Source organism: Mustela nivalis, assembly GCF_964662115.1.
Source record: "Mustela nivalis genome assembly, chromosome: 1".
Lineage (NCBI taxonomy): Eukaryota > Metazoa > Chordata > Mammalia > Carnivora > Mustelidae > Mustela > Mustela nivalis.
In genome coordinates this window covers 88,206,964-88,229,024 of record NC_139020.1, presented here as the reverse complement: position 1 = coordinate 88,229,024, position 22,061 = coordinate 88,206,964, and the positions used below count along the sequence as shown (strand labels likewise).

The following is a 22,061-nucleotide window of genomic DNA, read 5'->3' as shown; positions in this document are numbered from 1 at the left end:
TACCCATTAAGGAAAAAAAATTGCAATAATTACGATTTTGTATAATTTTCTTAGAGCATTTGATTTCCCAAGTCCCTTCTAATGTTTAAGTGTTCCCTTAAAATCAAGCTATTTTAAGACTTATATATGCTACTACAAAACAAAGTTTTCAGGACTTTTTCTTGGCATTTCCTAGGCTTATTCCTAAAACTGTGGGATTGCTGCCATTAACTTTATGGCAGAGACTAGAGCAAACCAACACGAAGAAGAGCAAACTGGTAGAACTTGGAACACTCAAAAGAGAAGCCAATTTGCTTCAAATTTGAGATTATTTTCTATCATAATTAAGTCCACCCTTTATTAAAATAAGTGCCATTATGGGAAAGTGCCTTTGAACTTTCTACAGACCCTTGGACTATAGCCTCTCTGGGAAATCATGTGAGTTATCCGAATGATAGTGGTTGCCCTAGTGTCACTAGAAAACAAAAATAGTTACAAATATAGTGCATTTTGACACCTGGAAATTAGGCAAGATATCTGGGTGCACTTGCCAAGCTAATAAAAGAGAAAAGAAGAATGAAAAGAAGGAAAGGGGGAGGAAGGGAGGAAGAAAACATTTCTTCTTCTCTCTAAACTTCTGCACAGTGGAGGAAACAATCAACAAAACTAAAAGGCAATGTACGAAATGGGAGAAGATATTTGCAAATGACGTATCTGATAAAGGGTTACTATCCAAAATATACAAGGAACTTACAAAACTCAACACCCAAACATGAATAATAAAAATGGGCAGAAGACATGAACAGATGGCTAACAGACACGTGAAAAGATATTCAATATCACTGATTATCAGGGAAATACAAATCAAAACTACCATGAGATATCACCTCACTCCTGTCGGAATAGCTAAAACCAACAACGCACTAAACAACAGGTGTTGGTGAGGATGCGGAGAAAAGGGAACCATCATACGCTGTTGGTGGGAATGCAAACTGGTGCAGCTACTCGACAAAACAGTATAGAGGTTCCTCAAAAAATTAAAGAGAACTACCCTATGACCCAGCAATTCCACTATTTACCCAAAGGTTATAAAAACAGTGATTCAAAGGGGCACGTGCACCCTGATGTTTATAGCAGCATGATCAACAACAGCCAAATTATGGAAAGGGCCCAAATGTCCACCGACCAATGAATCGATAAAGAAGAGGCAGTGTATACATAATGGAATATTTCTCAGCCACAAGGAAATAATGATCTCTTGTCATTTGCAACAACATGAGTGAAGCTAGAAATTATTATGCTAAGGAATAAGGCAGACTGAGAAAGACAAATAACATATGATTTCACTCATATATGGAATTTAAGAAACAAAGGGGAAAAAGAGAGAGAGAGAGGGAGGTAAACCAAGAAACAAACTCCTAATCATAGAGAATAAACTGATGGCTATTAGAGAGGAAGTGGGCTGGGGGATGGGTAAACAGATCATGCAGATTAAGGAGGACACTTGCTGAAATGAGCATCAGGTAATGTAGGCAAGTGTTGAATCACCGTATTGTACATCTGAAACGAATATTACCTGTACCCTAATGAACTGGAATTTAAATAAAAACTTTAAAAAATGCTAAGTAAACAAACAATTCAGTCTAAGATTCAGCCCAGTTCCTCCAGCTGGAGAGCTGGAGGAAGCTAAACATTGCCTGGTATTCCTCTTTAACTCTCCAGGTAATTAAGCAATTCCTTCTGTCCAAACAATGCAGAGGATGGAAGAAAGAATAACCTTCCAGCCCATGAAATCTTTGTTCATCCATCACACCATACTTTGACCGGATAGTGAAGATCTTAGAGATCTTCTGTTTAGCAACCTTTTGCCCTTTCAGCTGATGAAAACTGAAGATGAGCAGTGCAACCCAATAAATGGCAACTGGGCATTGGGAACCAATTCATGACTCTAGCCAACTATTTTGGTGAAGTATTTAAGAGAGTGGGTTAAGTCTAATAGCCACTTTGAAATACTAATTGAAAAGTAAAAGTTCTTACAAAACAGAAGATGTGTTTTAAAGTGCACATCTTCTTCCTACTTATAAATTTAGGAAAAGAATATTATACTTCAGCAAAGGTGAAAATGTGGAGGATTTTGGATTAAAAGAAAAAAGATGTTTGAGTTTGAGACATGTTTGAGGCATTTTTTATGTACTCCTATTCTTTTTTCTTAAATATGATTGATTTCAACAGCACTGATAACCAGTGCCAGGTTCTTCGTTAGGGGCTATTAAAAAAAAAAAAAAAAAAAAGTTTAGACAAGGTCCCTGATACCAGGGAGCACTGAAGAAGTCTCCCTTTACATGCAATATTCAGCAGCTTGACTTTTTAGGATCATGCTTTAGACTGGATGTTTCTTTCCTACTGGCCGGGCATCTACTTTCATAGCACATTATCTAGCTATATTAGGTCATAACTGGTCTTTGCTTATTGCCAGTGCTGAAACCTCAGCCCATCTTCTGCATACCTTCAGTTACAAGAGTTGCTAATTATTCTCAAAGTTAGAAAATGACCTGCAACTAAGCATACCTCATTTCCCTAATGGTATTTATTTAACCGAAATATAATCTGTTCCTTTTTATTAATGCTGAGTGAAAATAAATCTTTATCCCTTTCTTCTTCCATTGGAGGTTGAGCACATTGATGTTTTTGCCTTTTGAGTAGATTGGGTCGCAGGATCCTACAGTTTGCATATTTCCTTTAAGATTCTTCTCTTTTCTTCCCTTCCCTTCCTGTCTCTTCCCTTTCTTCTGGTCTCTCTTTCTCTCATAAAGTTCTGAATTCTTATTTCTCTGTGAGGTTGAGAATATATCCCAATCCACTACTTAGGAATCATGAAATAATAAAAATTTAATAACCAACTTGACCATGGACTCTACCCACACAACAGATTGAGATGCAAGAAGTCATTGTTAGAACATTTCTGAATTACTAACAACTTCTGTGGTGTACTAATACAGTACCCCTCTGGGTACCCAGATTCCTGCCTAGAAAAACAAACCTGTTGAAGTAAGGAAGAAACTTAACAAAGCAATGAATCTAGGGAATTGTTCTTCAATAATTACTTCTCTCATCTCCATGGTTTACAATAGAAATGTCAGGAGATGGAAGGAAGCAAATAACAAAAGTGAACCAGATTTAGATATTTGCATTAAATATAATTTAAATTGCAAATAATCCTCTTTAAAAAACTCTCTAGGCACAACTACATTATTATACGCTGCATATTGTTTTAGTAACTAATATTTTTGCCCTTATTGTCTACAGAGGGAAAACAATACAATCATAAACACCTTTCTAAAAAACTACAGTGAGGCCAGATGAGGGGCTAAATGGTCCTTGGGAAAGAGTTGAATTTCAGTCTGTGAACAAGGCTTAGGAGAAACTCATGCATATTGTAACTCCCCCTCAGCTGATGTAGGACTTTGACATCAAATGTATTATTACATTAGGCACTTGAAGAATCAATAAGTTTTCAAGTTTTCAATCTGAGAAGAGTATTATTTATAAGACCTTTTTGTCATCTTAACACAGAAGAATAAAGTTAATTCCTCTCTTCTAACACTGTGAAAATTAGTATTCTATAACTGATACTGAATTAATCCAAAGTGTTTCCAAAATTCTGAAGGCTGTTCATTTAGTTGTTTTAGCAAGCATTTATTGAGCATATACTTTCTGTGCAGGCTTATGATAGATGCTGAATATGCAAAAGTGAGTAAAATGTGATTTGCTCTAAAGCTCAAAATATAGTTATTACATATACAATTTGGCACTTGTATAGTGAGTTTCAATAGGATGATATAAATTAATTTGTATATGAGTGATATTTGTTCAATTGTTTTGGTACCCCTAATATTCAAGTTGCAGAATACACACACACACACACACACACACACACACACATATGTTGGGATTCAGATTCACAGAAATAAGCATGATTGTGTGCGTATATGTATATATCTGCAAAGGAAAATTATTTAAATGATTCCATTTGTCTTTAAAGATTCATCTTAGAAGTTTCTAGGAATCCATAAACTTCAGTATAAGTTTTGTTTTCTACTGTAGTATTTATGGCATTTTACTATAGATATTTTCCTTTTGTTTATTTTTTTTATGTTCAGTTAACCAGTATATTGTACATCATTAGTTTTTGATGTATTGTTCAACAATTCATTAGTTGCATAAAACACCCAGTGCTCACCACAACATGTGCCCTCCATAATACCCATCACCCAGTTACCTCCCTCCCTCCCACCCCTCGCCCCATAACCTTTAGTTTGTTTCCCGGAATCCAGAGTCTTTCATGGTTTGTCTCCCTTTCTGATTTCTTCCCATTTTATAAAACCAATCAATCAACCTAAGATATAGTCTTATAGGTTAAAATAGAGCCAGTATGATTGTATTATTAGGAATGCATTCATGAATTAATAACTAAGTTGCTTGAATAGAATTCAGTGGCCATTTCATTGGTCATATAATTAAGAATAAATGTACAATTAATTAATTTAATTTAAGAAAGCTATCTTTGGGTAGGTTTTAAGATTGAACAGATTTTACGCACTTGATTAAATGAAACCAGCGATGGTACTTAGTCAAATTTATAAATATATTAGTCACAGAAAATTCCTCTAGAGGGAATCCAAAACTACTTCAAAATGTATTTGAAGTCTATGTTTATTCTAAGTAGTTTCCTGTATACGAAATGAAGCAGCGACCATGATCTTCAGAGAAACAGTATTTTATTTATTCTTTGCTATTTACTAGCATTACTACTTTACCAGTGTCTTCATATTTTTCTGAGACAGATTCTATTATGAATTCATGTTCATCATCATATTTAAATATAGAGAAAATTTGTTTACTATTTGAAAATTGCTTTGTCTCTTCTTTATATAAATATGTCAAAATAATAGAAGCAACTTGTGAAATTTTCACTGTTGTTATTCCTACTAATCATGATACTAAATAAGTATCTCCTTTTTATTTTATTTTTTGCTCAATTTTGCTCAATTGGTTACTAATTTTCTTCTAAGAATAGTAGATCTGCACATCTCCCTTTTTAAATGTCAGTCTTCTAAGCATAAGCTTATGCTGTCTTTTCTATTATTTTATTTAAATGCTAAACTATTATGGTAAAAAATAATTTACATGTAAGGTACAGGTTAAAACTATCCCACAGTCTCTTACAGATTTATTAAAAATTTATTTGAAGAAGAATTTCATTTTATTTGGCTCCAAATACTAATTTTACCAAAATTGGAGAAAGGGTCATCTTTGAAATATAATTCTCCATGCAGTGGTAGTTTTTAAATGTGAATATTTACTATAGTTAAAGGAAAATTAGATAACTTGAACTATCATTTTTAATGTTTTTTTTTTTAATTTTTCTACTCATATTTCTTGCCTAAATACTATAAGTCAGGCACAATTTCAGGTTGTAAACAAAGCTACCAGATGATGGTTTGCATGGAGCTTATGCTTTCTCTTAGTTTGTTCTGGCTGCTATAAAAAAATACTACAGATGTGGTACTTTATAAACAACAGAAATTCATTGCTCACAATTCTGTGAACTATAGCATGATCAGCTTCTGGTGAGGACCCTCTTTTTAATTGATAGCTCCTTCTCACTGTGTCTTCACATGCTAGATGGGACAAAGGATCCCTTTAAAGCCTCTTTGATAAAGGCACCAATCTCATTCATGATGGCCTGCCCTTATGGCTGAAGTGTCTCCCAAAGTTTCTGACTCCTAATACCATCACCTTATTTGGGAGCACGTAATCTTTCAAGTCATAGCCTTCAATAATGAGGAAAGAGAAAAATTTATGGTTAAAGTCAATTTTTAATATTACTCAGGCATAAAAAATAATTAAATCTCACCATTGACAGCAACATGGATGGAGCTAGAAATTATTATGCTAAGTAAAATAAGTCAGACAGAGCAAGACAAATACCACATGATTTCATTCATATGTGGGATTTAAGAAACAAACTTATAAACAAAGAGGGGAAAAGAGAGAGAGAGGGTGGCAAACCAAGAAATAGACTCTTAACTCTAGAGAACAAACTGCTGGCTACCAGAGAGAGGTAAGATGGGTGGGGGGATGAGTAAAATAGATGATGGGGATTAAGGAGTACACTTGCTAGGATGAGCACCAGATGATGAATGCAAGTTTTGAATCACTATATTGTATTCTTGAAATTAATATTAACTAATTGGAATTTAAATGAAAACTTAAAAAATATATAAATACAAGGAAATCAAGACTGGCTCTTTTAATGGAGTCATCAAGGCAGACCTGTCTGAAAAGATCGTAGGATAAGCATCGAACAAAGAGCTACAATCTGGGAAGGTACAGGTGCTGTGTATCCTATGAATTAATTTATTGCAATGTGTGTATTTTTAAATATCATTTCTGTATTGAAATTTGGAAATTGAGTCACAATTTTGGTATTCCTGTGGAATATTGCATTAGAAAGCTTATGAATCCATTTGGAAGGCAGAGATTCCCTCAAGAAAATAATGGTTAACTACTAAATTCCAACTGTCTACTTCCAATCTGTATTTGGATCTCAAATTTCATATGTGAAGAACTGAATTCTACATATTTTGCTTCAAGCATGCTCTTGCAGCAGTTTCTATCTCAGTAATGGCAACTCCATTCATCCTTCCAATTTCTCAGGCCAGAATCCTTAGTGTCCTCCTTGCCTTCTCTCTATTTCTACTCCATTGGATAATTGCTAGGGCACTGCCTACCTTCAAAATACATTCAAGATCTGACCATTTCTTTCAATTTCTACCACTACCTCCCTGGTTGAAACAACCATCATCTCTCACTTAAATTATTCCCATAGTATCTGTAGACTATTCCCAGAATTCCAGCCAGATGATCTTTTGAAAAATATTAAGTGAGATCTTATCCTTTCTTTGTGCAAACCCTCCAATTATTTCTTCTCTTACTGAGAGTAGACATAAAAATCATACAGTGACCTACAGGTCACTAAATAATGTGGCATCTCTCACTGCTCCAACCTTGCCTGAGACTATCCCCTTCCTGACTAGCTCCACTCTAGCCATACTCTTTCACTCACTTTTCATGGAAAACTCCAGATGCACTTCTGTCTTGTAGACTTTGCTGTCTATTCCTTCTGTTGAAATGCTTTTCCTCCAAAACACTGTTTAGCTCATTACTCTCCTTTTTCAAGTCTCCACTTAAAAGCTTTTTGTTTGTTTGTTTGTTTGTTTTTTCCATTCAAATATTGCAAAGTTTCCCTACCCGGAGGTAACCAAAATCAAGGTTAAGCGCTCAGACTTTCAGACTTCAAAGTTGGCTCAAGATTCCTGTTTTTTTTTTTTTTTTTTTAAAGATTTATTTATTTATTTGACAGAGAGAGATTACAAGTAGGCAGAGAAACAGGCAGAGAGAGAGAGGAGGAAGCAGGCTCCCTGCTGAGCAGAGAGCCCGATGCGGGACTCGATCCCAGGACCCTGAGATCATGACCTGAGCCGAAGGCAGCGGCTTAACCCACTAAGCCACCCAGGCACCCTTTTTTTTTTTTTTTTTTTTAAGATTTTTTTTTTTTTAAAGATTTTATTTATTTATTTGACAGAGAGAAATCACAAGTAGATGGAGAGGCAGGCAGAGAGAGAGAGAGAGAGGGAAGCAGGCTCCCTGCTGAGCAGAGAGCCCGATGCGGGACTCGATCCCAGGACCCTGAGATCATGACCTGAGCCGAAGGTAGCGGCTTAACCCACTGAGCCACCCAGGCACCCTTTTTTTAAGATTTTATTTATTCATGAGAGAGAGAGAAAGTGGGAAAGAGAGAGAGCAGGAGGAGGAGCAGAGGAAGAGAGACAAGCAGACTCCACACTAAGTGTAGAGCCCAATGTGGAGCTTGATCTCAGAACCCTGAGATCATAACCTGAGCCAAACCAAGAGTTGGATGCTAAACTGACTGAGCCACCCAGGTGCCCTGATGTTGGCTCAAGATTTCTGATACCAGTTTCAGATTCAAGGTTACGAGGGCCACCTCACTTCAGACTAGCTGGCTATAAATTGGAGATTTCTAAGGACTTTCTCAGATTTAATCATGCCCTAGAATGATTCACAGAACTCAGGAGGGTTCTATAAATACAACTGGAATTCTGGTATAATGAAAGGATATTTTATAACCATGAGAGACTGTGGACTCTGAGAAACAAACTGAGGATTTTGGAGGGGAGGGAAAGGGGGGTGGGTGAGCCTGGTGGTGCGTATTAACGAGGAAGCACCCAGTTAGGTGCATAAACAATGAATCTTGGAACACTGAAAAAATAAAATTTAAAAAGAAAAAAAAGAACCGGTCTAGGCACCTGGGTGGCTCAGTTGGTTAAACATCTGCCTTTGGCTCAAGTTGTGATCCCAGGGTTCTGGGATTGAGTCCCACATCAGGCTCCTTCCTCATCAGGGAAACAGCTTCTCCCTAATGCCCTCTCCATACTTGTACTCTCTCTCTCTCTTTCTCTCAGTCCCTCTCACAAAAATAAATAAATAAAATCTTAAAAAAGAAAAAAAAAAAAAAAAAAAGAACCCATCCAAAGAAGAGATACTTAAACAAGATCTGGTACTCACAGTATTCCAAAGGTAAAGCTTCTGTAACCTCAGAGATGCGTAACCTTCAGGGCATTAATTGTGGCAATGTGTACATGGAGTATTGCTAGCCTAGGGAAGCTCACCTGAGCTTGAGGTCCAGAGTGTTATTTTAGTGTTATTACATAGGCATAATCAATTAATTTATTAGCCATTGTGATTGAACTCAATCTTCAGCCTCCCCCGCTTCAGGAGGCCACGTTGATATCACCTGACTCAAAGTCCCACCCTTCTAATCGCATGGCTGGTCTTTCTGGTATGGCCGTTCCTTCCCTGAGATTATCAGTGTGAGCAGGCTCACCCTGAATCATACCTTTAGTAAAAGCCATCAGGTGCCCACCATGAGTCATCTTGTTAGCATAAACAATTAGGTACAGTGCAAAATTCCGAAGATTTATGGGCAAAGGCCAATGAAATTCATGATTACACACTCCTTAACCACTGTCCCATCTCTATCAACTCTTACTAACATATTATATATTTTCCTTATTTGTCTTATTTATAATCTATCTTCTTCAAAGAAAGAAAACTGCAACAGGCAAGAATTCCTATTTTTATCTTCGTTGGTTTTCTGTGACTTAAATAAGCCTGACATAGTATGCACTCAATATTTGTTGAATGAATAGACGAATTTTGTTTTGACAAATTCAGATTCCCTTACAGCCCCTCTATTCCTTAAATTAAAATATAATTTTATTTAAGTGTGACCTGACATAGAATAGGAATCTATGAATATTTGTATATTTAAGAAATTATCCAATATAATCTGTATTCCCTTAGCCCTCTCAGGATGGTAGAATATTTATCTGGCCTTTCAATTTACAACTACAAATTATGGCTTTATTTTATTAGATTGTAAGGTACACTGAATATAATCATTGTATACCTTCTTAGATATCAGTGTCTCTGAATTCCTAACAAAAAAAAATCTTATTCCTATGTTAGGATTGATGGAAATCCTGGGGTTTATAATCCCAAGAATACTTGATGCATGGAGCTGAATGTATACTACTTCATAAAAGGCATCCTGAGTCAATTAATGTCTTTTTTATTAATCTGTTCATAAAATAAGATATCAAATCTAAGCTCAAATATCAATGACAAGCAGGTAATTTCCTGAAATAGAGATGTTAGGAAAATATTCTGTCTTTTGGTTAAATAAGCTAACAAAACTTTTCAAACTTACATAAGAGAAAAAGTATAATGGATGATCTTTAGACCACTTTTGTATACCACAAAGTAGAACAAAAATTTCATAGTAAATATAGAGCAGACATTTTTCTATTTCATGGAAAATTTTAGGTATTACCACTTCAAACTCTTTATTTTGTGACAAGAACAGGAAATACTTTTGATAAATAACAGAGCCAAGATGTTTAAATATACCTTATAATTTTGAGATTAAAATTATATAGTGTTTCAGAATTGTGTATCTGGAAAATGTGTTGTATTTCACAGTCTTTAATTGATACAGATAGAAAGAGAATTATATCTCTTGTTAAGTTTTAAAGTCTTTGAAGATTTCTTCAAATTACAGTAAAATGTTCCATCACTTTAATAGCTATTTCAATCACTTTTTGAAAACGATATCTGCATCTATAGGCAAAGGAATTTTATTATCTCTGAATTGCATTTTGGAATGTCATGAGATACTTTATAGAACAAAGTTTGTCAAATGAACAGGGGCAGTGCCAGTAGTGGTTTGCTCTTGAACTCGAGTACGAGTCAGCTTTGTTCAAGTCACCATTTGCAGAAGCCAGGAAAGAATGAGCAGTTAAAATGGTGCCATAAGTTAATTAGAGTGGAATTAGAAGGAAAGTGGGCAATTTAGGAACATAAGAATTGCTGTACCGAATCAGACCAATGGTTCTCCTGGTTTAATATCCAGCCTCCAGCAGCTGTACTTGTTAGTTTCTAAAGCTTTAAAGGAAAGGAAAAAGACTACATAATTCACCTAGACAAGAGTGCCATCTGTGATCTGGAGAAATTTTCTTCATGACCTCTCTCAAATAATACCCTAAAGCAGGAGGTTTCAATCCTCTTATGATATTGGTTTAGCTTGAATAACGTGGTTATTAATAATTCTTTTTTAATCATCTAATTCCTACATAAAATCAACTAGTCCATCAAGAAGCTATTTATCTCCAAAGCTCCTGAATTCATGTGTGCTTCTATGATGAAATATGAATTTGTGGTTCTTATATGATACAAGTTCTTGATGGCAAAATTTGTTCTAGATAACCGTGCTCAATGAATGCCTATTTCTCCTTCCAAATCTACTGGGTTTACAGACTTGTGGCCAAAAGAAATCTTATATCTGCTATCACTACTACCAACTTTCTGTTACCAATCTACAAAGATATTTGAATAAAGAAGGAATTTGTGTGCTGAACTTTTAGAAAAGTTCAACTGGAGTTTTTCTTACATGTTTTTACTTAAGGTAGAATAAATCTAAGAGAGAGAGGAATGAATTACTTATCCTTATCACTTCAGTCTTCTGTTTATGATAGAAGTAAAAAAGTAGTTTTTAAGTTTTTTTAAGTTTCTTGGTTATTCTGGAAAACCTTCAGGTCAGTATTTCTAAAATGTCATGTTCAAAATAAGCCATTTAGTCAAAAATCCCTCAAGTATAGTAAAAGCCTACAGTTACAGTCTAAACCATTTTCCTAGGCTGTCAGATCTTAATGTGATAACACTAAAATCCTAAAGCTGTAACTCTAACAGGATCTCCTCTATCCTATATTCGAAGAAAACTTGTTTTTTCATTGTCTTTTGACCTAAGATGAACACTCATTAATTGGAACGATGTAATTCTCTTCCCTTTCTCTAGCTTTCCCAACGTCTCTTTCTCGTTCAGTTCCTTATTTACTCTCCTCACTTCAGCTTAAAGCTCTTTCCTTCAGGTAATTTCTTTTCAAATTTAGTGATTATTCCCTCTTCTGACAATTTGTGTCCCTTTGTTTATGTTTGCTTTAGGCTACCATATATTGGTTCTTTGATTTCATGAACGTTCTTCCTTGTAAATTTTCAGGGGAAAAACTATGTTTCCCATGTTTATTTGTATTTCTAGATCTTAGAGCAGTGTTTAGCTCATAATCACAACATAAAAATATATTAAAGGTAAATCAGTAGAATTGGCAATGACTAACTACTTGGAGCCACTTGCAAAATGTTTACTCTTTGAGTTTGTGTTTGTGTGACCTAGGTAACACCATATTATTGAGTGTTACAGAGTTGTAAACAAACCCCAAACTACACATTTCTAAAAAAAAAAAATAGAATCAAGTGTTTTTGATGTAAAAATCACAATAAAAGATATGGGGAATATCGGCACAAAAAGAGAACATGAGAAAGAAAATCTGAATTGACCTAGCCCATGCCCTTGGGAAATGAAGGAATCCCAAGCTTGATAGCTGGGGCAAAAAGTCAAGGGAGTGAAAGAGAAGAGGGAATTTCTAAGAAACTGTCCCTAATTCCTGTTGGTTGACTCTCGCAAAGACTATCTGAGAGTAAACTTGAAAATATGAATGGCACCATGTGTGTTAAGTTTATCTGAACCCACTGGGGAATTATTGAAGCATTTTCATCAGTGAGCAGATCTATAAGAATATAAGATCAACTTAAAAGTGAGATGGAAGGGAGTTTCCTATAGTAATGAAGTTACTTGCATAATAGGACATGTAATCAGTCACTAACTCAGGCAGTAATGACAAGGGCAAATAGAATGACATGGAAGCAAGACATTAGTAGAAAAGATAGGGTCTGAGGTAAAGGAAGAAAAGGAGACAAAAGGAACACTGCCCCTTCAAGCATGTTTAAGTGTGAAGAAAACATTAGCATTCTTGAAATAGAAAATATTTTTTTCTCCCTGTTTGTTAAGCAGAAATGCATGTAAAAGTTATTCTTTTTAAATTTTAAGTCTTACACTTGTAATTTAGTGCTTCAAGTTGCTGAAAACATTCTACCCAGTTCATTTTTACTTTACATCATCAAAACAAATCCACATTTCTTTCTGACTTTTTTAAAGCTGTTGTTGGTTTTTGAGAACAATATTCTTTCTCTCTAACAATGATTTCAGTAGAACTATAATATCTCTCTTTAATTTTTTAGAAATCCCGATGGAACCCAGAACAATAGCACAAGATGGCCTGCCTTCAAAAACACTGACCAGAAATATTTAACCTTAAATATAGAGTCACCAAGGATATACACTAAACTACGTGCTCAACAATGCCGATTCTGGACACTATATTTTCCCAAAGTCTTGGAAATGACAGGTGTGTGTTTTTTTAGTATTTTGTCAAATAATTGGCTGTTAATTATGTAAAAGGGAGAAAAGGTAGAGTATCCAAGGCACAGTGATGGTGTTAATCTGTGAATTTACAACTACTTGATTCTTTCACAACTTTCTTCTAGCAAGTTTAGATATTTTTAAGGGCTTACTATATGACCAGCACTTTAGTAGTAAAATAAAGAAAACTGAGGTAGAGATTTTCCCCTAAAGGAACATAAAACCTAGTAGTGCAACTAAAATAGGGCACTACTTTCTATTCAGCTCATCTTTGTGGAATTAATTAATTAAAAATGAATAAATAAACAAAAAGTAAGCAATGTATAGAATTAAAAATATAATTAAAAATACAGAATGAATTTAATTTATACTCCAAGAGAGGTAAAAACAAATTTATTGAGAAATAGAACTCTTGATTTCTAAGGGAGGGAAAAAAAAAACCTCCAGAATTTAAATATTTAAAAACACAATCCAAATATTTCTAAATATTCTGAGCTTTGAGACATTTATCATGAACACACACATATATTATACAATACAATAAACTAATTTAGTTAACTAATCTTAAGGAAGGGATTCCGTAAGCTTATATAAGGAAATCTAGGAAAATTGGTTCTGATTATAGTGTTATTTCAAAATTCATTAGTAAGAAGATATTTAAATTAACTTGAAGGATCAGCTTGAGTGATCACCTCCACTGTGAGGAAAATGACATACATATCTCATTCACTTGCCAGTTTTAAAATGCCCAGCTGTTTCTAACCCATGTGACTCCTCAGGCCTTGACTTTGCAAGTAAAAGTAATTGACTTTCAGCCATCAGATATATTGCTGCCCGGTTTCCTTAGACTTTACCACTCTGTTCATCATAGTACTCTGTAAGTTGGGGGCCATGTTAGATATTACAATAGAGTAAATGCTGTAGTTTCCTGTTTAGAGAGGTTGGGGGTTAGTTTCAGGCAAACATGGGCATCTCAGAGCTGTATTTGATTGTTTAATATGCTTTTTAATTATCAGACATTACTCACCAAAATTATAATTATTTACTCCATCTGTTTGGGAGATGTTTCTGATATACCAGTGCTCTGTGTATTACCAAATGTTCTGTGACATAATATATATCCAGAGATGGGTTTCTGCCTCCCTTGGCAAAGCTACAGTGCTGTCCTTGTGTTCTCTGGGTGTGCATAACAATGAGGTAACCTGCTTCATCTGCCAAGAGACCAAAAGAGGTACCATTTAACATAACCCAGAATACATGTTTTTAATCTTTACTTAAAATATTTTTAAATGAGAAGGTCATAACTGAGGGGCAATGAAAAGGGGTGGGGGGGATTTTAAATGACCAATTTATTACAAGCCAAACTACTTTTTCTGGTTCAAGCTGCTGTGGTCTGTTGCAATTTATTAGCGGATAGATTAAAATTTAAGTTTCAGCAATTTTTGAAGATGTACTTCAAAATCCCTATCTCTAAATACTCAGCCACCATAAAGAGGGTTGAACAAACAAGCTCCCAAGTTTTTGGCTAGCTGCCACTCCTTCTAGGCAGTGCCGAACTCCTTTCTAGTTTGAGCAATGCTGAGCTGTATGGAAATAGTAGGCCTTGCTCTGGATTAGTACTGTGCTCTGGGATTGTTCCAAAGTACCTTAAAAACATAATTTTAGCCTTCAGCATTTTTTCATATAACTCACCCCAAAAAGGTTATATTAAATATATTTTAAAACTGTGCAGTAAATGCATGATAGAATTGTTGTAACATCAACACATCCTCATTAATAATAAAAAAAAAAATGTTTTACATTTAAACAGAACAGTTTGGGCACTTGAATGGCTCAGATGGTTTAAGTGCCTATCATAGGCTCAGGCCATGACCCTAGGGTCCTGGGATCAAGTCCTGCATCAGGATCCCAGCTCAGTGGGGAGTCTTCCTCACCCTCTGCCTCTGTCTTTCTCTCTGTGTCTCTCACAAATAAATAAATAAAATCTTTATTACAAAAAATAATAATAATAAATAAACAGAACGAGTTTGAAGGTTTTTTTTTGTTTGTTTGTTTTTTTTTTTTTTTTTTAGATTTTACAAATGAATAATGTAGGGTGATTAAAAAGATTAAGAACACATGTTCTGGGGCACGTGGATGGCTCAGTGGGTTAAGCTGCTGCCTTCAGCTCAGGTCATGATCTCAGGGTCCTGGGATCGAGTCCCGCATTGGGCTCTCTGCTCAGCAGGGAGCCTGCTTCCTCCTCTCTCTCTGCCTGCCTCTCTGCCTACTTGTGATCTCTCTCTGTCAAATAAATAAATAAAATCTTAAAAAAAAAAAAAGAACACGTGTTCTTAGCATATTCTGTGTATTTCAAGGTGTAAAACCTCACACATTTCAGTATTGAATATTTTAAGAATTGGGGTTATTCACATGATCTCTGCTGAAGTTCCTATGGAAATGTTACATTTTTTAAAAAAGCAGTTCTATGTGTAAAGGAAAAATTCAGAGGAAAACTATTGACTGGGTTTCTTAAAGGTGGGAATGTTTACCTCACTCAAGATGGAAACCCAATGAGATTTATAAGAACCACTTGAGAAGTAGTTTACATTTAAGCAATAAATGTTCTCAAATAAAATGATCCTTAAGACTTCTTTAAACACAGGAATTCTAGCACTTAAAGTTCAGACTATACTTCAGCATATGCCTATGATATTAGGGTGTGTTACCGGCAAGAAATAAAATGTGCAATATTTGTTTTAAATGTTATCAAATTCAAAATTTTCACTAGAAAATGTAACTGCACAATATTTCACAATTGTTTGAAAAAGAAATAGAGAAATGACCCATTCAATATCAATAAGATATCAGTATTTCTCACTAAAAGTGAAAGAATAAATTAACTTAAAGGAAAAAACCACTTTGACCTCCAACTCCTCCCAGTACAGAAAAATATTAGATCCAGTGGTTTTTCATTTGTTTCATTTTAAAAACAAGCATACATCAAAGATATTGCAGCTTGGTTACAGACCACCACAATAAAGCAAATATTGCAACATAGTGAGTCAAAAATTTTTTACTTGCCCAATCTATACAAAAGGTTTATTTACTATGTTTCACTAAAAAAAAAAAAAAAGTTATATTTACATGATGCTGTAGTTCAATATGTATGTAGCAGTATTATGCCTAAAAAAAAAAATAAGGAACACACTTAATTTAAAGATATTTTATTGCTAAAATGCTAACCATCATCTGAGCTTTCGTTGAGTCATAATATTTTTATTGGTGGAGGGTCTTGCCTGGATGTTCATGGCTCCTACTGATCAGGGCTAATGGTTGATGAAGGCTATGGTGGCTGTGGCAATTTCTTCAAATAAGACAATAACGAAGTTTGCACATTGAGTGACCCTTCCTTTCACGAATGATTTTTGCTGTAGCCTGTGATACTGTTTCACTGTTTCATAGCATTTGACCTACAGTAGAACTTCTTCAAAACTAGGGTCAATCCTTTTAAAGCCCACTGCCATGTTATCAACAGAATTTATATAATATTATAAATTCTCTGTTGTCAAATCAACAGTCTTCATAGCATCTTCACAAGGAGTAGATTCCACCTCAAGAAACCACTTTTTTTGTTCATCCAATGGAAGCAACTCCTCATCCTTTAAAGTTTTATTATGAGGTTGCAGCAATTCAAATATGATAACAATGAAAAGATTGAAATATTGCAAGAATTACCAAAATGTGACACAGAGACATGACGTAAGCAAACGCTGTCAAAAATTGTGTGAATAGGACGTACTTGATGCAGGGTGGCCACCAACTTTCAATTTATTAAAAACGCAGTAGTTGGGATGCCTGGGTGGTTCAGTGGGTTAAGCCTCTGCCTTCGGCTCAGGTCATGATCCCAGAGTCCTGGGATCATGCCCCACATCGGGCTCTCTGCTCAGAAGGGAGCCTGCTTCCTCCTCTCTCTCTCTCTGCCTGCCTCTTCTCTGCCTACTTGTGGTCTTTGCCTGTAATTTTTTCTTCTAACTTTACCTCCATGAATAATTTTGAGTTGACTCACCTCTCCTGTATTCTTTCTGTGTCTCAAACTTGATTACATAGACTCTATTCTGGTGAAATACTGCTCTCACTCTTTTTTCATTGGCAAGACAAAAAGTAGCCTAATTAGTATTATTCTTTCTGTTGGGAAGAAAGCTTGACTTTTTCTTGTTTCCAAATAAGCCAACAATATGGACAAATCAAGGATCACAAAAGTCCTGAAAAAGTTGTGTCAGTATGTTTATGAACTACTGGTATTGATCTAACTGTAGATGGATTCAATAAGGAGCAAAGTTAAGAATAAATTTTTGCAAGAGGGCAATAAATTCATTAGTGGAGCTCCCAATAGGTGTATAAGCTCGATTTCATAATGTACATACCAGCCAATTTATCCTTCATAGTATCACTGCAAAATAGTGATCACCTACTTCATTTACCATTGGAAACCTAGTTTCAAAAATTATGAATTTTTTTCTACGTCACTAATATAGTAAGTGATTAGGCTGGAATTTAACCCATGTGCCTCCATAGACTATATAATGTCCCTTCTTTCACAGTGTAGTACCTTGTTAACTACAAAACAAATAGATGTACGTCTCACAGATAATAAATCTATAGTCACTTTAGTGTTCCAATTTGGAGAAGAGAAGTAGGGGGAAGGAAAAAACCTAAGTTTGGTTTTGATTTATGTCATGGGACTCAAAATTTTTATTATCTTTTCACTGTGGTGTATTCAGTTCTGAATTGTATTAGAAAATAATCAAATGTTTCATGTTTTATTGTCTCAACCAATGTTCATTATTATTAAATAAAGTACTCAGGTCTACAAAGCATTTGTACACTAAAAAACAAAGTATTTCAATTCACTAAACTGTATAGTGTTAGATTATGTTACACAAGGAAATATATTTACATTTACATGAGTCAATGAATTTGGTATTCTATGCACAAGAAAAGAAAATCGAATCTAAGACCTTTACTCTGAGTATTAAAATTCATGGAGTAAGTGGTAGATTATTATCACTTATTTGTTATACCAAAAGTTTGTTCTTTCTGAACTTTAGAGCCTTATTTGGCATAACATTTAAAAAAGCATTTAATTATAAAAATAGTAAATGAGTAGATCATTTGATGTGATATTTAATGTCTTCCACATCTAATGTTTTTTAGAAAAGCTCTATTATTTACAAAATAATTACAATCATTGATCTTCTAAAAGCCATTCTGTAAATGGGACATTTTTGTATATATTCCCAAAAGTTATCCAAAGTCCAAGCAGTATGAACACTTCAAACTTACATATATCCTAAATTACAGAGGACATTTTAATAGCTGTATAAATGTTTTAAATATTTTGATTTTCATATATATAAAAATAAATCACTAATGTGCTCCATCATTACTAGTATAAATAAAGACACATTTTCATGTATAATGTAGTGAGATCACATGAACTGTCTTCTCCAAATTAATATCTTACAGAGTTGTAATTAATTTTAAAAATGCCTCTCTGTAAAGAATATATTTAAAAATTGTCAAGTCTTCATTTTCAGAATAGCTGAAATTCCATAAGATCTTGTTTTTTAATTCAGTGACTAGAGCACAGCATCCTAAAAGTTTAAGAAGTAAGAGAACTACAAATGTGTAAAATACTAATAGATTTAGTATGCAGACCATTTTTGGTTAACTGCTTCACATATTTCTGGGATAAACACTCCCCTATTCTGACACATGCATACACTTTGCAAACTACTGGAAAGCAGAGATTGTCTTAGTCATCTTTCTAATTAGCAAAGGAATTAATAAACTGCTTTCATGTACTAGCTTCCATAAACTGCTTTTAATGACTATGCATTGTTTGGAATTAAAATATATGATACAGAGTGAGAGTAAAATCTACATGCAGTGTCAGTTACAGAGTTACCCCTTAGGCATTAATAAATATATATAAATATTTTCATCAGAAATAAGTCTGCTATATAATTACATATGTAAATGAGATGCATTTAATGAGATTTCTGTTATGTGCTGGAGTTCAAGATAATAATATCTATATATCTTCTTAGAAATGAAAGTAAAGATATGTTATATAATGTAATTAGATGTGATACATCAATTCATTTTCATATTTTTATGCTATATGCAATTTATACATACATATAACTTGCATTTTCATATAATGTGTAAAATTTTATTTAAAGCTTTCTAGATAGTGAAAGAAGCTGATAATAAATAATGAAATATTAAAAATTATTGTGCAGTGTACTTGGAGAAAATGGCATCTATAATCAAAATTATTTTCAATTAATGTAAACAGATTAAAATTTAGATTAATACAACTTATTCCATGTTTTACAGGAAACATTGATGAAGCAGAACGAGAATGGAGAGCAGGATTCTATCGCTGGAACAATTACATGATGGACTGGAAAAATCAATTTAACGATTATACTAGCAAGAAAGAAAGCTGTGCAGGTCTCTAATTAATAGATTTACCCTTTATAGAATGTTCGTTTTCCTGTAGATCAAGGTAAAAATACCAGTAGCTCTCTTACATACCTAGTAAGAAAGCTATTATATAACTGAAACAAAAATGCCAGAAGGATAATATCGATTCTTCTCATCTTCCACTTAGTATTGTACCTAGCATTTCAAAACCCAAATGGCTAGAACATGTTTAATTAAATTTTACAATATAAAGTTTGACAATTAATTATATGCATATTAAAATGATTTACAGCTTCAAACTCTCTTTCCTGAGTAACTTTATAGATTTTTTTTTCCTTGAAAATACCTGTATTCTACTTTTAGCTGTGTATTTTCATTACCACTCATAAAAAGATATCTTTTTAAAAGGCGCTACGTCTTGAAACATTGGAGACTAATTTATAATACTATTTCCCTTAAGAATTTATGAACTTAATGTCAACATGGGATATTGAAACAAGCATAGAAAATAATTGGTTCCCCCCCCTTTTTTTTTTATTTGAAGGCAAGAGAGAACCTTAAAGTAAAAGACTTGGTCACTTTGAAACACCTAATGACTAAAACAAAATGTTGTTCCCAAGAGACGAAACATAAATGAATATAATTATTTCTGTTTTTATTCTTTAAAATATGTATGCTCTGAGTCCTCAAATTCTATTCTATTCTTCATTCTTTCAACTCTGGCCCTCCCTCACCTCCCCACTCCCAAAGTCTCTCCCAAAGGTGTACATCTGTAAATTATTCTTCCTGAAACTGAAAAATAAAACGTGCAGATGAGCAGAAGTCTAAGTCAGAACTCATATATGATCTGGGGTGGGGAATTCTTGCCTTGGACAAATAAATATTAGGATTTTAATAGAGAAATTATTTAATTCCAGGGAAGAAATTTTATACTTTCTTCAGACAAATGATACTATTTTTATAATTTAAAAATAATTACAAAGTTGTATTTACTAATAGGCATGGCAATCAAACATATCCGTTGAATAAATTAAACAGGTAGTTCATTAACAGGAAGAAGTCAGAGATTTTAAGTTTCAGAAAAGGGCAGTGAATGTTGATTATGTTAATTAAGTACTGAAGTCCAGCACTAAAGATAGGATGAAGTATTTAATATATAGGTCTGTACACCATTGGTTAAAGCATGTCCCATTGTTCATTGGTCATAAGGATGTTCATAGTTAGATCCAGGATGGTCTGTTGTGCTCACTCAAAGTTTCAGGCCATTTTATCAGCTTTGGCTGATTAGAGAGAGACTTTATTATACAAATCAAGTCACCTCAGTGCTGTGTAAATGGAAATCTTTGGTTTAGAGTTCTTCCCTCAGCCTATGATGAACGGAAGAACAAACAAAAACAGACAAAAAAAATGATAGGCAAATGAGCAGACATTCCATTCTATACCACCATCTTTGTCTCAGTGCCATTCTTCCAGGATCCATTATGTTTTCCCAAATCATTTGAGCCTCTGATGTAGAACCCTCTGAAACATAAAACAACAGGATGATGCCTCTTCAACAGCATTAAAGACCCTTTAAAGACACTTGATGAGACCAACAAGAAGAAAACATAATTATGTTTATAGAACACCTGTAACCTGCCTTAAATGACAAGTTTTAGTCTTTGGAAAAGATCCCATGGATCACTTTGTCCCACCTTGGACAACCAGTTGGTTGGTTCTTGAATTTTACTGTGACAACACTTGACGTCCTCTGAAGCTTATATCCAAATGCAATGAGAACTGTCAGCCAGCACATAAACCCCTCTGCGTTTGTTCTGTAAGTAAATTATTGTGAATCCACTGTGTCCAGCACAACTGCATGAAGATAGGTTAAGTCTTTTCAAGGAAACACTGTATAACAGAGTCTATACAGATTCTATTACTATGATTTCCATTTAAAAGGCAGTTTCAGTGCAGGATTTTAATTCAGAGACCCCAAGCCAAGGGAAAAATCTGTGCATAAAGTGATGGAAATAAGTATCTTGAAACACTTGGAGATTTGCCTTTCAGCAGGCTCATAGATGAAAGAACTTTTGGTTGTTTGAGATACTGGCAGTACAGAAGCACTAAAACCTAAAATGGCATAAAACCCTTCCCAGAAAGCAGAGTATAGGGAGATATTAGCATACATACACAAAGCCATGGAGGCCATTACCTAATTCTGGTAAAAATTTAAGGGACGTCTATTGAAAGTATGAGGGAAAATTATGTCTAAAGTTGCAATAGGACAAATGGAATTAGTCCAACCAGTATCACAACACTTAACTTGATCAATTATATAAGTGAAAGCATTATTTCTTTCACTGTGGCACTCTCCATAAAACTTTGCATTATGGGGTTCATTGAAAATCGATTATCCTTTGCGGTTTGGTATCCATGTACTATGCAGAAGGATTAAGGTAACAAGTCATACCTTCAAAAAAAAATACCATTATAACTTGTTTTATTTTTCAAATAAATTAGCTGCTAAATATTATCAGCATGAAGGCAAGGTAAGTAATTTCTGGCCAATCAGAATTTAAATTTCATGGATGAATCTTAACATAATTACAGCTGTGTCATGTTTAGCAGAATATTCAAATAAATGGAGCCTCTCTGACATTGCTGAAGA

At 34.3% G+C, this 22,061-nt stretch overlaps 1 protein-coding gene across 1 annotated transcript in view; it reads left to right on the top strand.

Moving 5' to 3' along the window:
* Positions 1-19,973, top strand: part of BCHE (butyrylcholinesterase) — a 65,574-nt gene extending 45,601 nt beyond the window's left edge. Inside the window, exons 3-4 of the mRNA XM_082686414.1 lie at positions 12,757-12,923; positions 19,322-19,973. Of these exons, the coding sequence (XP_082542540.1) occupies positions 12,757-12,923; positions 19,322-19,446 (292 nt within the window). The 3' untranslated portion in view covers positions 19,447-19,973. The remainder of the gene's footprint in view (positions 1-12,756; positions 12,924-19,321) is intronic.
* Positions 19,974-22,061: the final 2,088 nt, after the last annotated feature.